The 25,993-nt window shown below is 35.9% G+C and overlaps 1 protein-coding gene across 19 annotated transcripts in view; it reads left to right on the top strand.

The window, feature by feature from the left end:
- The window catches only part of DLG2 (discs large MAGUK scaffold protein 2), a 1,053,560-nt gene that overhangs the window by 410,175 nt on the left and 617,392 nt on the right, over nt 1–25,993 (top strand). For 3 of the 19 annotated variants that reach the window (XM_074816363.1, XM_074816351.1, XM_074816362.1), the window contains one exon: nt 803–883. The exons of the other annotated variants lie outside the window; for them this stretch is intronic. In XM_074816363.1, coding sequence (XP_074672464.1) covers nt 863–883 — 21 coding nt within the window. In that variant the 5' untranslated portion in view covers nt 803–862. The remainder of the gene's footprint in view (nt 1–802; nt 884–25,993) is intronic. 19 annotated transcript variants of the gene reach the window in all.

The raw sequence follows: 25,993 nt of genomic DNA, 5'->3' as shown, positions 1-25,993 counted from the left end.
AAAAGCTGTTGGATGCATAGCTACAGACACGGTAGTTTTGCTATTAAGAAAAGCTGTGATCCTTGAAACATTAGTCTCCCTTTTACTGACAGAGCTCTTCCAGATTGTTGTTGTTTGTTAAGAACTCATGTGTTTTCTACAACGGCATTGACTCATGCCTAGGTGGGAGCCTGAATTCATTGCAGATTTTCCATTTCACAAAAAATTAAGCCTGACGTTCATTAAAAGCAAACATATAGTCTCCTACTGTTAAAACTTCACAAATTCATAGTGATAATTAGAGTGGGTTTAAAATTTAGGAGCAATGGGGTTATTTCTAATTTTAGCTAGAAAGAGGTGGACTGTCAGGAGAATGTTTATTTATTCCTTATAGCCTTTTTACTTGATTTGCTAATAATTGCTTGAGATTGGTAGATGTTGCATACTAAAAATAAACCGAAATAGTACAGTGTTAATTCCTGTAAAATATATATCCCTTGCTTGTTCTCCCTTGAAGGATAAATAGGTATTCCAGAGATATTTATAATCAATAATATGCAGTCACATTTTGAATATTATATAATATAATGCCATTTTTGTTAAAAAGTGTCTGGGCAATTCAGCATGTATTAACACCAATTTACAGCTTGAAGGGAATAAGTGGCATGTCAGGTTATTTCCCAAAGCAGTTATAGCAAAAGTAAGCCCCCAGCCCCAAAACAAGAACCTGGGAAGCAAAAAACCAACTAAGTACCATATGCAAACACGATGAAAAATCTGAGTTTGGAACGTGTCCTGAGTAGATGTCTCTATGTACTTCCAGAAAGGCCAAGAGGAAGAAAATCCCACAGGTAGAGGCCTTCAGCTGGGACCTTTTCCTGAAATGGAATGGACTAATACACAGGTGAGAGTAGTAAATTTAGCTGTGAGAAATAAGTGAGGAAAGGAAATAGTTTCTGGATTGCTGCTTCATAGTATTGCAAATTTTTCTCACCAGTGTTCCCCTAGACCCAAAAGTACCTGTTTCAACTAAAAAAAATATTTGTGTGAATCCTTCAATTATTACCAAGATGCTGTGGCATGTAAGATACCTCAGCTACATACTGATCAAACTGAAAACAATTTGGCCTATCAAGAAAACAATTTGTCCTCACCTGACTTTTGATATTTGAGGAAGTCAATGATACTGCATGGTAGTCAATGGAGAGACTTTTCCTGAATGCAGTTCTTCTAACCTGTTTTGGATGTATCCTTTAGATGGAGGTGGGTCATGCCCTGAAAATGATTGTCTCTCTCCATTGTCTAGACACTCTTTACAATCAAATAACTTAGATGTAAATGTCTAGACTTTAGATATCTCATGTGATCAGGAAAATTTCACTTTTATCTTTTTTCTAAGATAAATAAAAAGAAATTTCTTTTTATTGTCTGTTGGCCTTGCAGAGATACAATCAATCTCTAAGGAATAACAAGCAGGACCAACTTGGGATATGAGATAGGAAGACTGAGTATGTTTATGTTGAATAGTGCTGCTATCATGGACCTGAAGAGCCTAAAAGACAAGAGCTTTGTTAAAGATTTTGGGTTCTTTTTATCAAAGAGATTTTTCGATAGAGGAGTTTTCATTGAAACCAGTAGTACAAAAAAAGCTCCAAATCAAACAAAAATGCCAGTGATGCTATTGCACCAGGATACTAACCTCCATAAATTTCTGTTATCAAAATATTCAGTTTAGTTTATGTTGCATTTGTGTTCTCAGTTTTCAGTGTATGACCTCCTGCCATTATGATAATAGATGTGTGAGAAACTTGATATTTTGGTTGTTTGCCAGCTGGGTCCTTTGCAATCTCAGGAGGAAGAGAAGGCAGTTTAAGATATCAGGATAATGCACACTAATGGGATATTTCTGGTAAAAGTAGTCTAAAATGATATATTGTTGATGTCCAAATTGCTATCCTTTGATTTCAAAGTTAACAAGACACTGGGATAAATAGGGCAGATGACAATTCTTAGTGACCCTTGCACAGCTCTCTGCCAGCTGGACATCAATTTGTAATGGCTTAGGATGTCTAGGTAATTTTCCTAAATGTAAGGGCCAAAAATATGTGGTACTTAAGGTGGCAACCCAGGATGAATTCAGTGGCAAATATAATGGATAGGACCTTTTACAGTATATAACTGGACACTCAATTTCTGCCTCCTAAGATTTTGTGAAAGGTTTAATGAAGCTTATTTCTTATTTTATTTTGGATGCACATAACTAATATTTGCTGCTTTTTTGTAACACCAAAAAGAAGAAGTGAAGCTAGTCAATCACTGTTTAATTAATCATTTATTCATGCAAAGATGAACAGAAACTCTGATACCTCTTCAATACTGAGTGGCACACAGTAGGAGGGAAATGCTGTTTGCTCCTTAACAAGCCCATATGGTGGTAGGAGATCCAGTGTCCCTACTATGCAAACAGCACTGAATCTTTAAAAGCATGTTAAACAACATCTGCCAGTGATAAAATAAGTAAAGCAGAAGGTTCATTACTTGATAACTTTCACCTAAGAGCCTTAAAAAAGGAGGATTTGTTGGAATATTTTTTTAAATTCTAAAGAGATGGAGTGTGAGTATCATGCTATTATTTTTACCTTTTATTTTCAAATAATGCTGTCAGCCCTCGAAAAAAGTATTGGAAAGATTAATGAGGATTTGTCTAAGAAAGCAAGCATAAGAATAAATTAATGGTAAGAATATATTAATGGTAGTCAGCATAGTTTTAAAACAAAGCAATTATGTTAGATAAACTTCATTTCAGAATGTGAATTTGCTTAATGGATGGTCCTAGGTGTTGTTTAGGCTTTTGGAAGGCATTTGATTTAATTTTACATTGTATCTGGTATAAATAAATAACAGTATACTTTATCAAAATAATATTCCTTAAGGACTGACATCTCAAAGTACTAGTCAGTAAGAAATGACCCTTACACAGAAATTTTGAGGGATAATCTTCCACAATTTAGAACTGGATGTGGACAACATATTTCAATATTTTCACAAATCATTTGGAAGGCAGCATGAATTCTTGGATGGTAAAATTTGCAAATGATCCAAAGATTGAAAAAGTAGGAAAAAAGAAAACACGTTAGTCAGAGCAATTCACTTGCAGTCTATCCTGGTAAACAGAGCCCACACAAACAAAATTATTATTACCTAGAAGTATTACACAGCCAGAAGGAAGCAATGCCAGCCATAACATACACAGAGGGGACCCCTACAGTGGAAAGAAGTGACAGTAAGAATGTTCCAGAGGAAAAATCAGACAACTCAGTAGGGCTTGTACTATGAACTTTAAATGTTTTAAAAAAAAAAGACTAAAAGTTAAGAATAATAAGGAGGTTTTATTAGTTTGTGCAACAGTGAGGTTATGGAAATATGTCAAGTTTTGAAGTCTATACTTTTAGAAGATATTAAATATATATAAAGAGAGGGAAAAGAGAATAGAGTGGAGAAAAAATTCTTCCAGAGAGAGATGTGACTTAATGACAGTGTATTCCTGTGGGGAGACTGGAAATAAAAAGATTCTTCAGAGTAGCAGAGAAAAACAGAATATGTACCAGGGTGAAAGAAAACAAATGCTGTGCAGGAGTTTTTAGCAGTAAGAATGTAGGACAAACTATCAAGGGAAGTGGTAGATCTCAATCTCGTTATGTTTTCCAGATTAGATGCTTTTCTGAAATAGATATGCACACTTTTTTTTAAGAAGTTATTGATGTCAGTGTTATGCGCTGCAGTACATTAGGCCAACCTCAATGATCTAATGATACTTTCTGCCTTAAACCCTGCATCTTTTAGGTGGCTCTTCTTTGCTCCAGCAGAGACAGCAAAACTTCTTCTTCAACAGAGGAATGTGGGATTAGGTTATAAAGTTGAGGGAGATTCAACTCATATAACTAATGCAGTTTATCACCTTCCTCCCCAGCCAGTAGTTCAAACAAAGAAATGTGGAGCTGTATTACTTGGTCTAATGAGAGCATTCACTTCCTTTTTACTTCCTTCCCATAGATGAATGGAGACTAGCATGGCTTTCCTCATTTTACATTTTCTTTGGCCTGAGATTTGCAGCTTGCATTTTAATGCAACCATGAATCAATCAATCTCTATGCAGAAGCTAGAAGGCATGCTACATACAGCTACCTTTTTAAATTTTGCTGTTGGCCGCTTACCTGGAAAGGCTTCTTACAAAAAATAACTGACACCTGTATTCTTTGTCATCCACACTTTTGTTATTAATGTCCCAGGGAAAAAAAGTCACAATATGTTATGAGATCATTAAGTTCACTTTGTTGTGCTTTTGTTGAAGATATGTCTTTTTTTTTCCTTTTAAATCCATAATACACCAGATCATATAAAAAGCTCAGTACAGCCATCTCCTGGCCTACATGTGTGGAGGATGAAGTTTGAATCCATCCAAGATCATTGATTTCTGGATTAATTTTCTTTAATTGATTTGTAACCTGTATTACCTAAATTCTGATAAAAACCAGCAAGGTTTGTTTGAGTGGGTTTGATGTTGTCTCAGTGCTGTGTGACTGTCTGCCATCTACATCTCAGTGATATTTTGTATAACTGGTTGAAGATCGGATGGTCTTTAAAACAAGATTCTAGTCTTAAGATATGTTGTTTCAGTCCTGGCTTTGCAACTAGTCTTTTGAGTCATCCTGGGCAGCTTGCTTCATTCACTTTGCCTTTGTTTTCCTACCTGTAAAAAGAGAGATAACATTTTCCTTTCTTTTGAAAAGTGCTTTGAGAAGCATCATACTGCCTGAAGAGGACTTCTTTTATCTGTTTTAAATGTAACTAATTCTTTATTGTACAACCATTACACGTATTCTCAGACCAGTGAATGATATGTTCTCATACAGTAATGTTCTAGAACATTTAGAGGTAAGAACAAACTGAGACCCAATAGTCTACAAGTCTATAGGTGCACTGATCAACTCCTCGAGAAAATATTATTAAAACTGGCTTTGTTTTGTCCCCCCCACTACACCCCACTATAGCATTTCTTTTCTAGCTCCCTGCTTTGACTTGCATCTAAAATGAACTACATTCGCTCATTCCCATCCTTCTTACCCTAAATCATTCACTGGGAGAAAGTGACTCTCCTCTCCAGTTAGGCAAGGATAGAAGGGTCCATTGTTCAAAAAAATCATTTTCATGCATTTTGTTCAATTCACCAGCAAAGTCTGTCTTTCTCTTAATGTCTAAAAAACATTTAATGGCTAGGTAACTAGGGGTCTATTACTTTGGTCAATTCCTGATGAGAACTGTTGAGCAATGGTTTATGTCTGTTCTCTCTTGCTTTACACTCAGATTGGAAACTCTCTGAAGCTTGGCCACTCCGTTTTTACATTCTGGATTTGCTGAAAGCCTTCAACACTAGAATTCCAGTCCTTATCACTGACACTGAGATGTTATAGCAATGGATATAGGGCTAATCAGAAGTTAACTTTCTTTGCATAATCTTAACTTTTCAACAGAGAAAAGGGAACTGAGATGCTGTACTCCTTATTGTGATGTGAAAAATGCCAGTAGAGAACAAAGGTAGAGTTTGAGTCTCAAAACATGATTGTATTAAAGTGGAATTTCTCTGACGTACAGATCCACTTTCTTTGTGTACTCAGGGCCATATTTATTAACATAGCTATTTAGCTTTTTCCCCTGCTAAGTTTTCAGAAATGAGTCTTTGCTTTTGCCTATATACCCCTATAGAATTATGAACTCACTCATTTCTCTGTGAAGAATTTTTGTGCTGAAAATATTGCATGAGTATCAGGAAGTCTAATTTTGCCCACTATTTCTAGATGAACAAATACTTACAAAGGTAGACAACATTTGAGAGGCTTTATTACCAAAGATCTTTCTTCTGCCTTTAATGCTACTGAAAATTGTCCTTGTTGTTAAGAAACAGGATTTTATTTATATTTAAAAGGGACACCTATTTGTGGGCAATCTTTTCAAAGTGAAAGTCTTTAAGTTGTTGGGTGGCTTCTATTAACAGTCATCATTGATATTTCTTATAATATTAGAAAACTAATTAGGTAAACTGTCTGTAGTGGCCCCAGCAGACACATTTTATCTGAAGTGATTTATTTCTGTATTTCACTTTCCTGCATAGAAGAGTGCTCACTAGAGCTTCCAGTTACCAAAACTGAACCCTGGAGTCTTAAATAATCTTACATCTCCTTTTCAATCAGCAGCAAAGGTAACTGCTGTTTTTAATCCTCAGTTAAGTAATTCTCACATACTTTCCTGCAGAGATCTAATATTAATATCCAGATAATGTAAAAGAAAACTGAATATACAGATAGTAGTTTTGCTCAACAAAGCTGAAGAAAATAGTGGTAGCATCAGTATTCTGTATTGCTTGCCCATATTATATGGGATAAAGTGAGTGCTGGAGCTTGAAATGAGTTTTTTCTTGTTTTTTTCACTCCTGTGATGTAATGCAGCATGGGCTTTTTAATTTACAGCAACAAAATGGTTTGGGGTTAAATGTTACAGAGGCAATGAAGAATTTGTTCTGCTTTTAATTGATGCTGTGACCTACATTGTTCCCCAAGACACCACAGACATTTTTCAGAAAAGTCTCCTGTTAATTATAATTGTATTCTGTGGTGCTGGGACAGTTGTCATTTCCATTATATGAACTTTATAAACTAGGGGAGTTTAGTTCAGTTATTTTAAATCACATTAGGTAAAGATTTACCATTGAGGCTGGTAGCTCAGATATAACTGTTTTCTGAGGTGGGTTCAGCCTCAGAGTCCCTTCTGTACAAAACCTTGTAAATTTTGAGGGCTCCGAGTGGTACCTGCAGTTGTGCAGTTGCTGAAGCCACTTCCTACATTCTTGAGAAACAAAGCCAAAAGTGCTGTATATTTGTGTCAGCTTAAATACCCATAGCCTCCTGTTATGCAAATACGTGGTCCTGACCGTCCACTAACCCTGGTTTCTGGAGGAAACCCTAACCTCACTGCACTGCTGAATATACTCCATATTTCCTCCCAGAGGAGGCCACGTCCGTTCATGTGTCCTGTCGTCCCTATACCATCTGACTCATGGAGACAGTAAGATGTATATTGGTAACTTGGATGAAAGATGGCTTACATTAGTGCAAAGAAGTCAGTCAGCCCTTTTTAAGGAAGAGGAAATTTATTTCTTATCCCTTGCCAGTAAAACTTAAGAGTTGCCAGACTTTAATTATAGACCTTCTGCATTCCTGCATAGAGAAGCTTATGTGGTCAAGTTATAATAGCAGACCGTTCTTAACTTCCTTGAGAGATTTCTTTTTCCCTCATGACAGACGTAATATTTTTTATTTTTATTTATTTTTTTAATATCAATTTACTCTGGAGGGGGCTAAAGCACGCTTAGCTCCATTATAACCTGCTTACTTGAAACATTTAGGATTTTTTGATTACTTAGGTATAAAGTCAGCTTAGGTTAGATAAGCAGCTAGCTATCATGAGAGCTACAAGTGCTTCCCAACTCTGAAAGACTGACCCAGAGCTTCTGAGGCTAAAGAATCAAAAAAGCAACAATCTGTAATCTTGCAAGTTATTGGACAATCTTTAAATTGAGTGAAGTCACAATTACACAGCAGTAAAGAGCTGAGAAACTCAGCTTCTGAAAACTTCAAAAGCCTGAAGTCATAGTCTGAATTCACTGCCTTTTAAGATCTTTTAAATTTTTTGCAGCTAAGGGTAATTTTCCTTCAGAAACATAAGTGCTTTGATTGCTTCTGGAGACAACATCCTTATTAAATACTTTAAAATGTTATTTATTAAAGTTAGAAAGTTGGGATATCCCTGAGCATTTGGAACAATTGATGTAATTCTTTTAGCTCTGGGCATAAACTCAGAAATTAGTCAAATTCAACTTGTAGCTTAAAGTAAAATAGTTATTGCAATGGAATAATCTTTCTGAAAAAATAATTTATCTTGAACAGTGCTCCTATGTGCCTTTACATTGATGCCTGCTGCCTCAGTAAACTGTCCTACTTAATTTTGTAATTTACTCAATCTCCAATTTAGGGACTGAAATTATTTTTCTCTTTGCTTCATACTTGCAAATCTTCACCAATTCAGAAAAGCACAAAGAAATATGACCTATATAAACAGTGTCTTTAATTTTATTGGTAATATATGCTCTTTCTGTAGATAGCCCAAAGCCTGTTGATTGTTCATATAAACTGTTTCTAGGAGGTTTACAGCTACAGGTGGAACTCTTTTCATATGTTATTGAAAAAGTATTTCCCAGGGTAAAAGTGATTATGATAAAATTATATCTTTACAGTACAGAGTTGTGTTTCATGGAAACAAATCAAATTGTACTTTTTTCTTTCTTGGTTCAAGAGAGAAATGTAGAACTTCCCATAACTTCGACTATGTGTCTGAAAAAAAAAATGTTTGGTTTACATTTTTTTCTTGATGTTGGACTCTAGTTAAAAACTTATTTTTATTCAGACCCTTTATTCAGTGAAGTACTGAAAAGAGAGATAGGAATTTGTAGACAATTTTAGGGAACAAATAAACATGTTAAAATAAAGAGCAAACTAATTAACTTGTCTGGCCTCAGCTTCTACCATTGGAGACGTTTTTCTGCAATGCCTTTTGCACCCAACTCTCAATAACAAAAAATCAGAACTTTTATCTTGTTGTTCTTGCTTACAAAAAAACATTGGTACTGATTGCATTACAAATGAGGAATGACTGAGTTTAGTTTAATCTGTAGCTAAAGCCTGGAGAAATTTTAGACATTAAGGAGGAGTTGAATTCCGTAAAGCACAGACTATTAAGATACCTTCCCATGTTCAGTATCCTGAATGTGAGCCAAACACGCTCTTTATTCCAACTCTGTTTAATAAAAATAAAAAAGTTGCTTGATTGTCTAATTCAAACAGAGAAAACCTAGAGAATTTAAAAAAATATATACTTTTACTATAGGTTGGTTTATCTACAAGGCAGAGTATATTGTTGACAGATAGAATATGTATAGCTTCTTTACTACTTAAGCTTTCAGTACTGCTATAGGTTTTAATTATCATTGAATGAGCTGACTTAGATCTTCCCACACACATATTAAATTGTAATGTATTCTCCTTACCTAAGAACAGTTATAGCTCACTTTGGCCATAGATATTTGAAAATTGCAGGTTTTGTTTTGACAGATAAAACTTCTCCTGGTTACATATTTATAACCTTACAGATGCAAGAAAATATAGCTCATTCTTCATTTCTGTCGCATATTCAAAGGTTTCTGTCCCTTCTAGTGACCTTGAAGGCCTCCATCCCTTTGGAAATACACAATTTGGCTCATTGAACTAAATTTCCAGTGACCAGTTTCTTCCATTTTGCTTAGAAGTTCTGTCAAAAGAATTGTTCTTTTCTCACCTAAATTGTTCTTAAGCTTAAATTCCACAGAACTTCTAGATCCCAAACTTTCAAAGCTCCCTTTGAAGGTTTCTAAAATAATAAGGGCCTGAAATGATTTCTAAAATAATATAGGTCCTGATCCACCTACTTTAACTTTGAAGTTAGTTCTACTTTGAGATGGAGTTGGACTACATGGCACAGGTCACTTCCAGCCCAAATTGTAATTCTATAATTCTATGATTCTGTGACTTTCACTGAAATTAATTAGGGATTGATTTTGGAGAGTGAAATTATAGACTAAGAACTAAACATTGCAGGCATCCAAATTTAAAAATCTCAACCCCTGTTTCCTAGCCACACCTTTGTCAATGTTTAGTTCATCTTTTCCTTTCCTGTGTTTCATTTTCACCCCTACAGTGCTAACCTGCTTTTTTCTGGTAACTTTGAAATATTTTGCCACTTCGCTTTGGTTTTACCTTCTCTTTCCCTGACCTTGCCAAGTCCCTGTTGACAAAACCACACTAGAAACTTTTTATATCATAATGATGTCACTGGTGGTGCAACTTTCAGATATTATTTATGCAATTAAATACAAGAACTGGAGTAAACTTTAGTGAAGTATCTTTCCTGATATAATCTACATCTACAATTCAGCTAAATGCATCCTTTTGTGAAATCTTAAAATCTAAGCCAGAACTTGTAGAAAAAAAAAAAAAAATCTATTTTTCGAGGAGCTTTTCATTAATCAGTGCTAACAAAGTGTGCAAACTCAACTCCTTCTTTCAGAGATTTTCTTTCCCTGCTTTCTTTATAGCTGTTGTATAAACTGGGAACTGGAGCGTAAGGCAATAGCATCATAGGAGCACAGAATGAAAAGGCAGGCCTTCTCCCAGATAGTTTCCAAATTAAGTAGAGGGAAAAATAAAAATAGATGAAGTAGAGAAGAAGAGGTACAAAAACATATTAAGAAAACACCAACTATGGATAATTTTTAATTACTTATTACTCCAAAGAAAGATGACAAAGAAGTAGCTTTATGGGATGTTTTGCTGTCAGATTTCAGATGCCATTCCTGGGAACCTGGTGGGAAACTGAACTTGCACAAGATCCAGTTTTACTCTGCTTTTGGGGAAATCTCTGAGCCCTTGTAACAGGTGCAAAAAGAGTAGGTGTTCACTTACATAAGGGATCCAAAAGTACATATGGAAGTGGACACAAGGGCATTTTCACATGATCTTAATGTACCTGATGCTTTGGGACAAAAGGGATAGAACTTCCCTGACCATTCTGAAGTATTTGTTAACACCATTTTTACCTCTGCAACACAACCATATGAGCAAAAATAGTTCTTTTCACTGTGAAGGATGTAGGTTGTGCTCCCCAGGCCAAGAGGTGGTGAACCAGCCTGAAAGTGTACTAGCCACACATTTTCTAGGTGTTCATACTCCTGGCAATAACTATTTTTCATTTCTCCTGCAGATGCATTAGCAGGGCTTTCACAAGGCCATTTCAAGCAGTAATGGGGAAAAATGCTAGATCTGTAATAAATGGCTAAATCTTACTGACTCTTCCCCAGTGTAATGGAAAAAAAGGACAACTGTAATTTGGAGATGTTTGGAGTCTGGTATCAGCAGGTAGAAATTTTACCTACGTTTACAGAGTATAAAACCCTTCCTGTAACTTTTGAAACAACTAGATGACTTCTTGAGTTATGAATCAAGATATTTTTTTAAATTTTTTGAGGGTTTACTATTTTCTGCCTTTCTTCCTAGTAATTCAGCAGTTTAAATTAGGTAATTGGTGAGCAAATTCCAAAGTTTTTCTATGAATGTCAGTACTTGCCACTTTTAGCTGCTGGGAGAGAGGTAGCTTTTGAACAAGCAGTTGATCTTAAAGAGTGAAACCTCTCTTCTTAGGTTAGCTTTCTAATAGCGCTTTTAAATTTTTTCCCAAGGTCTGTATATTGTTGGTAAAGAGGATGACTTATGATGAGAGTGAGTGACAGTGGGTATATTAGGGCAGAACACAAGGAGAGATTGATGACAAATTACAGAAATATACGTGAAAAGGCTCTGTAGAGAGGCACCATATGGGGGAGTGAGTCTGAACAATGTGGAAAACATATTGGAATGGAGGGAAAGAAAGAAATAAAAAGTATTCATAAATTGACTATGGAATAAGCATCTGCTGTTTGCCAAGTAGAGGATATATAATGTTAACTGGTTAAAGTTCCTTTCCTCTTGCTTTCTTAGTTTTGCGTTGACTGTATTTCATAGAAATGCAACAATAATCTGCAGCAAGACTAAGATTGAACCGCACCTAAATCCATAGAGTAGCTTTTATTCTTTAACATGGGAAAACCCTCTAAAGAAAGAGGTGGCTTAAGTTTGGTTAGTATCTTAGAGAAGATGACACCAGCAAATTCACATAAGATGCAGGTTTGAAAAGTCAAGTATTATATTACCTACTCAAGCAATAATATGTATTATCTACCAGGTTATCTGAAGAAACAGAACTTTATATGGCAACTGTGTATAAAATCTTACAGTATCTGTGCAGCTGTGGTAGTATTTGAGAACCATGATTTCAGAATTACTTAATATTAAAGACTGTGAAAATAAAACTTAAGTTACATCAAGCTATTGTATATAAACACACTGCTGTTTTAGTCCTAGAAATTAGTTGGGTGATATGGCACAAAGAGGCCCATAAACTGTGGCAAAACATGTTTTTTTTTTTATCCTGGCTTAATGTTTAGGTTAACAGGCAAGGAGAAATTCTCTATGTCTTAGAGTTATGTGTGTTGTGTAACTTGTCCTTCATATAGCTCTGTCTTCATATGATGTAACTAATTTTGTTGGACTTTTTCAATATTCTTTTTTTAATGTTTTTTCAGATAATGAATTACTCAAGATAAAAAATAGGTTTTATAAGTGGAGGCTCAACAGGTTCATGAAAAGAGACTGTTTCTGAAAAATTAATATACAGGACATTTTTACTGTTCCTGCTGTTCTATGAATTTTCAGATCTCATAAAACAAACTGCTTTCTAACTATAAACATGATCAGGCATCTCATATTCTGGTTAAATAACCCAAAGAATTCATTATCCAAGCAACTGTCTGTGGCTCTTCAGTAACATTGGATTAAAGAACTCAAAACTCAATTCCTATTTTTAAGAGTATATGAGAACTCATGCCCTTGGCATCAACTTTTTTCTTTTCAGTGGGACTGGTTTTAGTGCACAAGCTATGCCAGTGTAAGGAAACATGCTATTGCAATATATTCTTAGATTGCTACAAATAATTATGTTCTAACTTTTTAAAGCTAATTCTAGGAAAGAATAGCATGAAACCCTATCATTAACATTTGGCTTGTAAAGCAAATATTTAAAAGAAAATGCAGCTTTGAAATAGTGCTCCATATTACACTGTCCTGCAGGCATTTGTTGGAAGTTAAGAGGTGTCACATAAATAATGCCAGAATTTCTTGCATTTGATGTTAGTGAATGGGCTGAAATATGACCTATTAAAAACAGTGGGTTTATAGCTGTATAATATATTCACAAACCAGCTAAATTATTTGCTCAGAATAATTTGATTAGCTGCTTTTTTTTTTATTTTATTATTTTTTTTAATTTTCAATACAGGTGCATGTGACTTTCCAAGTGCAAATCAGGCCAAAGGAGTGAAGAGAAATATGTATCTTCACAGGCTTGCAGAGTATGGTTCAGAGAAACTCCGAAGTTAGGCTGTCTCTTTCTGTTGAGCACACAAAGACAGGTTGTTTCTATAAGACAAATCAGTATATAACCTTATACTATCAAAGAATTGCTTAGTTCAGCATATTTACTCTGCTAGGAGAGGGCAAATTTGGAGTTCAGTCCTCTACTGTCTTTACTTGAAACAGTCATCTGATGAAAGGAGAAATAAAGCAGAACATGTCAGAGCCTTTTACTGATGAACTTGCTGTTAAAAAAAAAAAAAAAAGCAGTATCTGTTTTGAAAAGTGTGACACCGTGACCTCAACTTTATCCAATCAACAGTTTTGTGCATTTCAAACTGGCAAACTGTGATTGAAAGCTTGATCTATTAGAAACTAACTAATGTAAATCATCTAATCTGATGCCTGAAACATTTGTCTTGAGCTTGTCATACATCCTTATTACAACCTTATATTACAGAAATTTTCTACCACTGTAAGCACTTCATTTACAGATCTGAGGATTTGAAATCAAATGAAGAGTTAAATGGAAATGGAGCTGGTGGGTAAAGATGTGACAGTCTCGATCACTTGAGTTGCCAGTCTTAGGCTAAACAAAGCTTACATTCCACTTCCAGGTGGAGGAGAAAATGATCGTTTGCTTTCTTGAAAGATGTTTAGGTAAACGTAGCTGCTGTCCAACAGTCCTAATCATAGTGAAACCTCTTCTTTACAGGCTTTCTGTGAATTGCTGCACACAAAATGACATTGCATATACAGAAACCATCTGTTTATTGTGGCTGAGTACCATAAATATGCATGGTACTGTATATACCTAATACGCCTAGGCTGTCTGTAGATCTAATGGAATAACACAGAACGTAATTCAGAGGAGGGAGATTCAGAAGTAAGTTGGGAAAAAAATGGGTCAGCTTCATAAAGAAGACATGTATTTTCTATTAGCTCATCTTTGGGCTTTCGTATTTCTTAGGGGTTTGTTGGGACTTTTTAAAGGAAGGGACTGCGGATGCTTTTCTTACCATAGTGAGAAATGTGAAGAGGCAAAGTTGAGGTAGTTACCTATTGTGCTGTAATTTAAGCTTTTAAGTGCCTACAGCCCCTGTGGATGCTGGGATACCAGGAATGTCAAATAGCTGTCTCCAGGGAATAAAGGGTGACAGTGACTGATTAAATATGAAAACCTATTTGTAAGAGACTCATTGCAAAGTCTGTGTCTCAATTCTTTTACGGTTCGTCATGATGAAAAGTAGAGAGTCTAAGGCTTTGGGCAAGTGGTGTCTCATTCTCTTAAAATGGAATGTGGTTTTAATCTAATTTAATTTTATGAACCTTTGGCTTTAAATCCAGACCTACTAGGTGACAAATGTATTTTTAGATGTAGGAGGGTCCCACAGATTAGAAGCAATAATTTTATGGGTCCTTGGGTATTTGATGTGAAGGACATATAAATAGCTTTGTGGGGTAAGCACAAATTTTACAAGGTGCACTAAACTAGGTTCAGTGGAGTGTTGCTGAATACTGCAGTTTTGCTAGTTTAGCCATAAACTGTTCACTTAAAATTAGTCACTGCTGTCACAAAGTTTAAGATTTTCATACTGTACTATGTAGAGAGATTAAGGACTTTCAATTGATGGCTAATCTAGTCTGCTCATTTGTTTTCATCTTGTATTAATATGTTGACATTTGTTGTTCCAAAAAGTCAGTTGAGAATTGCACTGACTTCAGTATTTACTTAGTGAATTCTGAACCTCTGTTTCTGTATGCATTGCCTTATTAGACTTTAGAAAGAACATTTTATTTGTCTTTAAAAAGAATATTCAGAAAACAGTATAATGTTAAATATCCCCTTCCCAGCAGTCTCCTGGAGGGAACCGTGTGACTGTACCAGAGCCAAAGAGGAGGGCAAGGCCATATACAGCAAAGCTTTGTAACAGGTTTGCACTGACGCTGAGATAAGGAGCCAGTTCCCCTCTCCCACCACTAATCAGGACAAATTGACTCTCCACAGTTTTTCCTCACCTGCTTATATATCTCATCCATTAGCTGGAGCACAACAGGATTCTTGAGTTAGTGTAGCATTGCCAATATTCATCTCGGTAAACAAAATATGTATTTTACTCTGGTGAGATGATTAAGGAAAGCTGAGTGAAAGCATATTATGAAAGGGAAGAGGTTAAAAAAAAAGAATGCTAATTCTGACATCAAATTACACACTGACGCAGAAAATGAATCAGAGTAAACCATTTCTAGCACTCAAAAGCATGCCAATATAGAGACTGCTAATGAAAATTGGTCTAATAATTTGAAACGCGTGCATATCAAATACACATATCCCATGCACTAAAATATTTTGAGTAAATGGAACTTCTATTGGAAATTCTAATCAATGCCTTATTAAACATGTTTACATTTTCAGTCAGATGCACACTATTTAATCTGTTCCACTGTTCCACTGGTGGACAACATTTGAGGTTTTCATCTTCCTCATAAATTACACTTCAGATTTTGATGAAAGTATCTTCCCAAATTAAGTATGTTGGTTGCCCATCTCGTTATTTGTCTTGAGAGCAAACTGTTTCTCATTTAATTGCATTTGGGTTTTGCTGCATTTGCTTGGTTTCAAATACCGTAATTAAAATAACAACAGACATTGATTATGGCAGACTTATGACTAAAACTTGTGACAAAATCTTACTAATCCCCTTTCTGCTTACTCAGGCAATTGGTATCATTCTGCCTAAATCTTGATATTTATAAGTTTGTTGTCAGCTAAATAACACTTAATTTTTGCATTGGTTATAGCTGTACAGATGCCCAGCAGATTGAGTGTTCTTTTACCAGTATATTCTCATATTCATATATTCTTTGACACCTCTGCATATACTATAAAATACGGGGTGGGGGGGCGGCTGTAATGGTGTCCAAATTTGTCACAGAATACACGTGTTAATATCCATTAAAATGTTCAAAGAGCAATATTCATCTTAGCCTCTACATTGAGAAGATATCAAAGCAGCTCAGCAGTGTGTTATGAGCAGCTAATTGGAAATTTCTGCTTGCTGTTTGTGTCGTTCCATCCTTTGAGTGAGATTTTGATCAACTACAAAATCTCGCCCAGACTTACTATTTCTTTTTAATCCTGGGAAGGAGTTTAGAATACATCACTTTATTTTGTGAATGCTGCCTGCTCATAGTGAGGAAGTTCGGTCTTTATGAGCAATTCCCTAAAGGATAAGTCAATTTAAATATATCTAATTTACTGCTGTGGTACATAGTGGGTTAACTGATGAAGATAAATTATTTAATATTCATCTTAGTGAGGATTCAAGATTGAATTAATGCTATGCTTCTCAGTCTAGTGGCTAGACCAATTTATAAAATATATCCAAAACTCCATATGGTTCCCTATTCCAAGACATGGAAATAAAGTGTTTACACTTTATATTCATAAACATGGAACTTTCTAAGAGCAACCTTCATCCAGTCTTCAGCCTACTGACTCAGGATGCAATACTGGATCCTCCTTTCAGTGCTGCTGCCAGAAAAACTGGGACTTCTATTTTAACATGGGTATTTCAGGCACATAATACTGAGAAACAACTGTGGTAATTAATAAAACCAAACTCTCTGATATTTTAGCATAGTTTATATATAATTATTCCATGGGCCAAAAAAAATCAAAACATTGAGTCTGATACCCTGACAATATTTGTGGAAGTGGACAAAATTTCTTCTCATTTGGTATGACCTCTTTATTCCAGTGATATTTCTGACATGATGTTTCATCTCTGAAACACGTTCGGGAGATATTAGTGAGAGGAACTTGCTTAATGTACTAGTCAGAGAGAAAGGATGTGATGCTACCAAAAGAAAACAAAGTGTTACAAGTAACTCAAAAAGTGTGGAAATAGCATGGAAATTAGAAACCAACCTTAACTACAGAAGTCTTCATTATACTAGCTATGATATATTATGTATAATTATAATTGGGAACATGTATTCCTTCAGATTCTTGTTTGCTTTTGCTGATGTCAAACATTATCCAGATGGTATAGTTCATTTACTGTAATCACCTCCTTTTTATCTTATGCTTTTCCTGATCTGTATTCCTCACAGTCCTTTTTTTTCTTTTTTTTTCCTTAGAAAAGATAAAATGTCCTTCGTTCTTAGCCCTATTGCCATACTTTTCCCTCCCTTAGAAAAATTTCTTAATTCATAAGCGTAATTTTTCCTTTTTTCTTAAACATGCTTTTTATCTCTGTTTGTTGATTTCAGATTTAATGGTCTGAGTGCTTTAGAAGCAAATACTAGTTGTAAAGAATATTGCCTGCTACTGGTATCATTTTCAGATCTTGCAACAGTAAGGACTGTATGCATAAGCTATATCTACTTCACACATGTGAATTCTGAGGTTGGATGCTATGAACCAAGACATTTTTTATACCAGCCTAAGAAGCACAAAATTATCTGCACGCAGTTTGAAGGAGTGATTTTTTGAGAATCAGTGGAAAGAAAACTCTTCTTAATGAGACCAGATAAGCTACAAAGGAAGAAATTGTTTCCTCTCTTCTTAGTGAGTGTCTTAGGCAGCCGGTGCAGAGGACTATGTGACTTGGGTGACAGAATGGGTAGTAGCATCAGCCAGGGGAAGGGGTGTTGAATTTTTCTACTGAAATAGCTTATCTTTGGAAGCACAGACTGGAGAGCCATGAACTCAGTGTTTATTCTCAGTCTCCTGTCTTGCAGACTTTCTCTTTCAGTATCCAAAAAATAAAGAAATTATTTGTATGAAACTTTCGGGACTCCCATTAGCCAATCTCCGTAATGTATGCACAAGAGAAAAGAATTAACATAGAAAGACACACAAGCTCATGTATTAACTTTTATTGTCATCTCCATTAAAATGAACAATTTTAATATCCATGTGGAATTTAAATTACACTTTTTTTTGCCTGGCTATCTCCTAGCACTCAACAATATAATCTAAATCTCCCTCCATTTCTGTGAGTTAATGCATACTAATGGGTGATGTCATCAGCATAAGAATTTAGAGAGACTTACGTGTATATAGAAAACTTTTCCAGGCACTGTAATGCATCTGACAGGTATCTGAGAAAGAATCAAATCAGCTGTTTGAACAGTGAATGTTACTCATAACAAGAAGTAAAAATTAGTGAAACTTCCAGGAAAATCAGCTGATGAAATTTAAATTTTAAATCAGTATTACCCAGGACACTGGGATTAAAACTCCTAACCTTTCAGAAAAATGCTATTCATTTTTTTTCAGCAATGCTAGCGTCCAGAATTATGATGATGTCCTTAACATCCCATCAAGTACCACTGTAGTACTGATGGGGGGGGGTGTGGGGGGGGTGTGGGGGTGTGGGGAGACCTACCTACTGAATTGTGACCAACCCCTTCTATACCTCCATGACAGTTCTTGCAAATCTTCCTGCTCTGATGATCTAGCAGGTCTGCTCCAAGACAAACTCAGGGGTTTCCCCACTTGTCACTGTTCCAGGTGCTCCTTTGAGGTGTGTAGATGATCACATAACCTAACGCTTCTCATATACCCATCTATATACTTCATTGCAAATTTTTGCTGTTCTTTTGTTCTCTTCACACTTTGGCACATGCTGCTAAAGCACCAGTTCATCAGAGAGACTGTTTAAAGAATTTTGAAAAGAAATGGGTTCATGTGTAAATTCAGGGATTTGGTGTCAGTAGATCTTGTGGCAGAAGTGAAACCCAGGCAGCACACACTGCTGCTTGATCTTTATTCTCCACTCATCAATCCACAGGAAGCAAGATTTGGGGCGTTTAAGGCCAGGAGGGGCTGTAAGAACAGGCTGCTTGAAGAGCTATTAGATTTAGTCACATTTCCTTAAGCCAGTAACTTGCACTGGACTAAAGAACATTTTTATTTCAAAGACGTACATCTCCCTGCAAGACGTTCAGTCTTGAAAGGTATCAGATAACAGAGATGCCATCACTTCCTTGAGCAGTTTGTTCTGATGACTGCTTTCCCCGCTATTAGCCTGTACCACATTTCCAGTGTAAAGCTGTCTGGCAGCAGTTTACAGTCAGTGATTCTTGTTATGGCTTTTTCTACTATATTAAACACTGCATTCAAATCACTTCTCAGTCATCAGATGGAAAGTTAAACAGCTTGAGCTTTTTAGCCTTTTACTGAAAGAAAAATTTTCCCCATCCTTTGAATAATTTCTTTCTTCTCTTTCTTTAGGTCTTGTTTATAATGTCCTTATTAAAATGTGGCCACCTTAATTTTATGCAGTAACCCTCCATCAGTGTTATGGTGCACTATACTGAAGTAAAATTGCTTCTGTACAGCGCTTTGGTACTAATTAGATCTATTGCTCTTCAAATGTACATCTGGTGATTAAGTTCAATTTTTCCAGAATAAGCGTATAATCGTAGAATGATAGAATGGTTTGGACTGGAAGTGACCTTGAAGATCACCTAGTTCCAACCGCCCTGCCAATGGGCCAGAACACCTTTCACTAGATCAGGTTGCTCAAAGCCCCGTCCAACCTGGCCTTGAACATTTCCAGGAAGGGGTCACTGTCACTACAGGCCCTGGTTAAAAGTCTCTCTCCATCTTGCTTACAGGCCCCCTTTAAGTATTGAAAGGACACAAAAAGCTCTCCCCAGAGCTTTCTCTTCTCCTGGTTGAACACCCCCAACTCTCTCAGCCTGTCCTCACAGAGGAGGTGCTCCAGCCCCCTGATCATCTTCATGGCCTCCTCTGGACCCACTCGAGCAGGTCCATGTCTTTCTTCTGTTGAGGGGCCCCAGAGCTGGACACAATGTTCCAGGTGGGGTCTCACAAGAGCAGAGTAGGGGGTGAGAATCCCCTCCCTCGACCTGTTGGCCACAATTCTCAATGCAGCCCAGGATATGGTTGCCTCTCTGGGCTGCAAGCACACGTTGCTGGCTCATGTCCAAATTTTCATGATTTTCATGTTTTATAAACCCAGTAGGAGTTTCTCTGCATGTCCACCACAAGCCCTCAATTCTTTCCAGAGTCCTTGTTTTCCAATGTTCAACTCCTTTCTGTAGACTTCACCTATTTTCTTTATTCCTAAATATAGAACTTATTTGTACTAAAAAAGAAAAAAAAAAAAGAAAAAAAGAGTAATTTCAACTAATTTCAAATACTTACAACATCATGAGTCAGCCTATATTTTCTTTAGTATCAGCGGAGAGAAATAGTCACTTTTAAGGTGTTACTAATCTGAACTATCATAGGCATCTAAAAGTGCCAATTTCTCTCCTTTGACTATAAAAAGTAGGTAGCTCTTATGGTGAGGTGACTAGTTCAGATAACCACAAACTAGGCAGTTTTATTTGGTTAGGTGAATCCCATCCTTCTGAGGGAATGGACCTCTACAGCTCTGCCTTCAGTATTCTCAATTTTGCTAATCCTTATGTCATCCAAAATTTTCAGAAGTACTTTTATGTATTTCAAATCATTTAATGAAATGGTTCAGTAGTGCAGGACTTGCTGCTATACCTACAAATCTACATTAGAGACATTTTCATTCAAATCTCCACTGTTACTCCACTGTTGATAACTTTTTACATTTATCATCTAGCCAGTTCTTTGTCTGTTAAATCTATGCTTTAATGCTGTTTAATAGTGGTAATTTTCTATGTAGTTCTCATGTGAAGGCCTTTCAGAAGTCTGAATATTTTACATTTGACAGTTATCTTTGTCAGACAAAGTGGTATGCTCAACAGAGAATGAAATCAGGTTTAGCAAGACCTGTTTTTCATAAAATCTAGGGCAAGCACTTAGCAACATTTTTAATTTCTGTTGAACAGAAAATCTCTGATTTCTATTGATGTGTGTTTTCTAATTTTCCAAAGACCCCAAATAGCAATATAATTCTTATGATCCTTCACATGGTTGCTCTGTAGTTTTTTATATTCCACTATGAAATTCCTAATAGATTAACCTGAACATCAGCTGCAGCCATAATACCATAGAATTTAAAATCAATATGAGAATATTTTATTAGTTGCTTAATATAAGAATAGATAAGAAACATTCAGCTTAGCTATGGATTTTTATCTATATGGATTTTTAATGGCCATAACTATCCATATAAGTTTAACAGTATTAATGTAGGTTTAGATGTCAATCTACATTTTTTTTTTTTTCACATTTGAAAGGCTGACACATAATAATCGTCAATCATACTTTGCTATTAAAATCATGGACCATTTCAGCTGTTCAGATCATCTTTTTGACCAGAAGGTGTACAAAGTTTCTTTTGCTTACTTAAAAAAATGATATTTGGAAAGAAAATGCTTATCTTAGTCATCATTATCAGGTCTTCCAGTAGAATGGATTATAGTGCTCAAAACATTGTGAACTACATTAAGATGTACAACTGCTGTTGTAACTAATAGTGTTCTTACTCTCAGAGTTCTCTCGAATAGGTTTTGAATCCCTGGTATATAAAAGTATATCTTGTCTTTTTTCTCAGAACTTCCAGGGACAATGAAGTATCTTCACTTTTTCTATTCTAATAGTTCAGGTGACATTGGAGTCAAAGCAGCAACTGGTAATAACTGAATGAAGTCATCCAGACTAGACATCTCTCCACTTGATTCATCCAGACTACTAACTTACTCTGTTATGTCTTGTGTTCTGAAAACACCAAATCATAGTGATTCATTGGTTTCCATGGCGTGTGAGCAATACCTTTTATTTTTCATGACATCAGTCTTTGTATTTTTTACATCCTCATAGGATAATTTCATGCTTATGAGAAAACTGGTGTTCCTTATTTGCCAGCATAGGTACATTCTCTTGCCAAAAATAGCTGAGCCATGTGCCAGAGAGAGATTACTTAATATGTAAAAGATGTTTAAATATTCTTCCAAAGTTGCAGAAACAAGATTTTATGGATAATTTAATTTTGAATTTGTGAATAGGCTTTGAGTTGGAAAGCTATCCAGATCTAAATTCAGCCTTACTTTATTTCTTTAAAAAATAAAATGCATATTTAATCACTTACTATTCATTAGCTTCATGTTTTCTCTCATTCTATAAGATTTTAGTGGCTATTATGGATTTTTTAAAGTCAATAAAAATGATACAGTTATATTATGAATATATGGGAATTAATTTGCCTAAACACCCACTCCTTAATCAGCCTCTCCGATATAGGCCTTTGGTTTTTATTCCTTCTTTCAGGCACAGAGCTTATTTACCATTTCTGAGAAGTGCTTTTGAGGCTGTGACTATAAATACTGCTAGTGCTTCCATTTTCAAGACAGGCATATAGTATGCATCTACTTTCTTTCAATACTGAAATATCAGAGTGGTTTTTATTTTTCACCATCACCATATGTGTCACAGAACTGCTGAACTGGAAGGAACCTTGTGAGGTCTCTGTCCCAACCTGCTCTTCAAAGCAGGGTCAAGACTGAAATCAGAGCAGGTTGTTCAGGCATCCAGTTACATCCTGAAAAACTCCAAGGACTGAGATCCCACAACCTCTCTGGACCCCTGTTCCAGTTCGTCATTATCTTCGTAGTAATTTTTTTTTCATTATGTCCAGATGGAACCTCCCCCGATTCAATTTATGACTGTTGTCTATTATCCCACCAAACATCTGAGTAAACAGCTTGGCTCTGCCTTCTTGGTTACGTCCTTGCAGGTATCGAAAAGCTGCCCCTAAAAGTCCCCCCACTCCTTCTCTTGCTGTTCAAAGGCAGACGTATATCACTTTCTTTACTTTGTGGAACATTTTCTTCAAGCTTCATTCATGCTAATTTGCATGAATTTCACACACTTTTTTTCCCCAGTTATGCTACAGAATGAAGTCATTTCTATTACTTTTGTATTTATTAAGTCCAATTATTTTTTCTTGGAACCGACAATATCCTAAATGAGCCAACTTTTTCAGATCCTAAATTTTATTACTCATCCTTTAATACAGCATCTAGTTATGCTCTGTTATTCAAATCTTCATTTTGCTTAAATAGCTTAACAACTTTTGGCAGTTAGATGTTAATTATGCTTGCAATAACTGACCTTCGCACCTATACAGTGCAAATAGGTGCGTATATGTAAATTAAGACTTATAAATATGACAGAATGCCAGCAGCATTTGACACCAACTATACATCTTCTGTCTCTCTTCTGTGTGTTTTGAGCTAATAAAGCAGCTGTTTGACTTGAGTTACAACATTCAAAATACAAGTCCATTTTTTGTGTAATTACGATGAATATATTAAAATGCAAAACCCAAAGAGGTCCCTTAATATTCTGCTTTGAGTCTGGACCCTCCCTCTCTTATCCCATAGCAATGACAACTTTTGTACCTTTTGTGCAGATCCCAAATTATCTGCGGAGTTTCTTTTTTTTTTTTTTTTTGATTGCTCCAGCTAATGGAAAGGTATGATGATATAAGAATCTTTGTTTTCCTTTTAAAGGAGAATTTCTACTCATCATGACCACAAGAAAAGACCATGAAAGCATGAAAGAAAATATCAGTAAATGATGTTTACTTTTCATCACCATTTTTTAACATTTCTGACTTGTTACAGTATTTTTAGATGAGGGGTTTTTCTCTAATGTTAACATATTTTAAATAAAAATATGTATTTTATGCATTTTTTTAAAATTTTTTTTGGCTGCAACATTTAACCCTTAATCTAGGTAAAATGACTTATATTGGGTAATTAAAATGGCAGTAGTTGTAAAAAAAGGGATTCTGGGTATTAAGCTTCTTTCATTTTTACATTTTTTGAAATAATGAATGGAGCAGATATAGCTAATGTTCTTCCCTGTGCCATGGGAAATGCTGGCTTCTGGAGATATGAAAATGATTTTCACAGTGTAATGGGCTCCTCCTTCCCACATGGCAGAGCTCCAGGCTTTGTGCTGGCAGCAGGCTGAGTGCAGGGAAACTCAAACTAAGAGCTTTGTGGCAGATGGAGCTAAATGTCACCACCTCAGGCATAGATTTGCCCAGTGCTGGGCAAGCATGGAGGGAGCCTTGGGATGTCAGGACCACCATCGCCTTCTTTTTCCCCCACAGCCTGAGCTTTTGCAGAGGTCATTCCTCGGGGAATGAGACCACGGGGCTGACTTACATTATATTGCGACTCTGTGGATACACATTAAGGCTCTGCTATTCTTCGTTCCTGTTAGTACTTTTATTTTCACTGTTGATGATTTCTCTTTGCAGTTTAGTTTTTCCCATAAGTTATTGAGTGCTGACGGTCATGCTGGGCTCAGTACTTTTCATCAGAATTGGTGCAGCACATGCCTTCATCTGTGTAGGAAAGACTAACATCTACAGGCTGCATTGAACAGCCTTGAACATAGAAAGGAACATACAATGTGCACTGGCCAGTAGATGAAATAAGCTTCTGTAGGTCATGGTAACACTCTTCCTTCTACTCCAATTCATGTATGGAAATCTTGATTCCGGCCATCTGGGAATTAAGGGAAGTGCTGCATCTGCTTTACAAATATTCGACATGCCACTGTTTCTCTGAGGAGATTTCAGCTTGCTTGAAAAGTAGTAGTGCAAAACCTGCGTGCTCATTAATTTGCTCTTGTGTTCAGAAATGGAATTCACTCACTGTTAGAACAACCTCCAAAAATTTATTCATAAAACCAATTCTTTCTGCAGGAGCCTGTTTCTTGGCTTTACATTTTATGTTATACCTAGCAGAATGTAATACCTGTAAATAATCTTTCATTGTTCCCTCATTTTGGCAGGACTATTGGAAAATTTGAATGCCACTATTTCCAGTGACTCAGAACAATGCCCAAAAGGATGAGATTTCAATTTTTTTTCCCTCTGTAATTTTCTTTTATCATAAAATTTGCAGTCCTTATGAATATTTTGCTATGCTGTAAAGTTATCACTAACAGTGATACTGTTGTAGAAATGTATCTTTAAAGGACATAGGCTCAATGAATGAAAGTTGGAGATATTTTCAGATTTTAAATTCCACTGACAAAGATTTTTTTCTAGGCTAATGAGATGATTTCATTACATTTCCCTTTATAAAAAAAACAAAAAACAAAAAACAAAAAAACAAAAAACAAAACCAAAACACAACAAACAAACAAAAACAAACAACAAAAAAAACCCAAGTCTAATCTTTCAGGCTAAAAAGACAAACTAAAATTCTTATTTTCTAAAAAGAAAGGGATCTCTGGAGGTCATCTGGTCCAATACCCATCAAAGTAGAAACAACTTTGAATTTGGAAGTTATATCGACTTCAAAGTTAGATCAGGTTTTCCAGAACCTTGTCCAGTCAAGTGTTGAATATCTCCAAGGACTTCACAACCTCTCTGGGTGATCTATTCCAGTGTTTGATCAGCCCTGTTGTACTTTTTGTCTGTTGAATTCTGTATCTTTGCTCTTCATTTCTGCGAGGAGTCTTACTCTTTCTTCTTCATCACCTCCCATCAGGTAGTTTAAGGCTAAGTTTCCTTCCTTACCCTTCTTTTCTCCAGGCTGTACAAAGTCTTCTCTCAACCTCTCTGTATCATGTGCTCCAAGCCCCTAATCATATTTCTGGCCTTCGCTGAATTTGTTACAATATATTTCTTCTTGTGGGGCACACAAAACTGAGACACAGTAGCCAGATGAATGTCATAGTTACTGGGTGGTGGAAATGGTCAAAAGATTGGTATAAGATCTGCAGAAATGAACATGAATACCTCTAGGTACTGCTTCAGTTGAGAGATGCTTAATTACATTATTATTAAAAATACAACAACCTTTGTATTTTGTAATTGTCTATCAGTTAAATAGATATAGGAAATCCTACAGCTGTGGCAAATTTTTGGTTATTTATCTGATGA

The sequence above is a fragment of the Strix aluco genome, chromosome 2 (genome assembly GCF_031877795.1).
Source record: "Strix aluco isolate bStrAlu1 chromosome 2, bStrAlu1.hap1, whole genome shotgun sequence".
In the NCBI taxonomy this organism is placed as follows: domain Eukaryota; kingdom Metazoa; phylum Chordata; class Aves; order Strigiformes; family Strigidae; genus Strix; species Strix aluco.
This window is presented reverse-complemented; position numbering and strand designations above follow the sequence as displayed.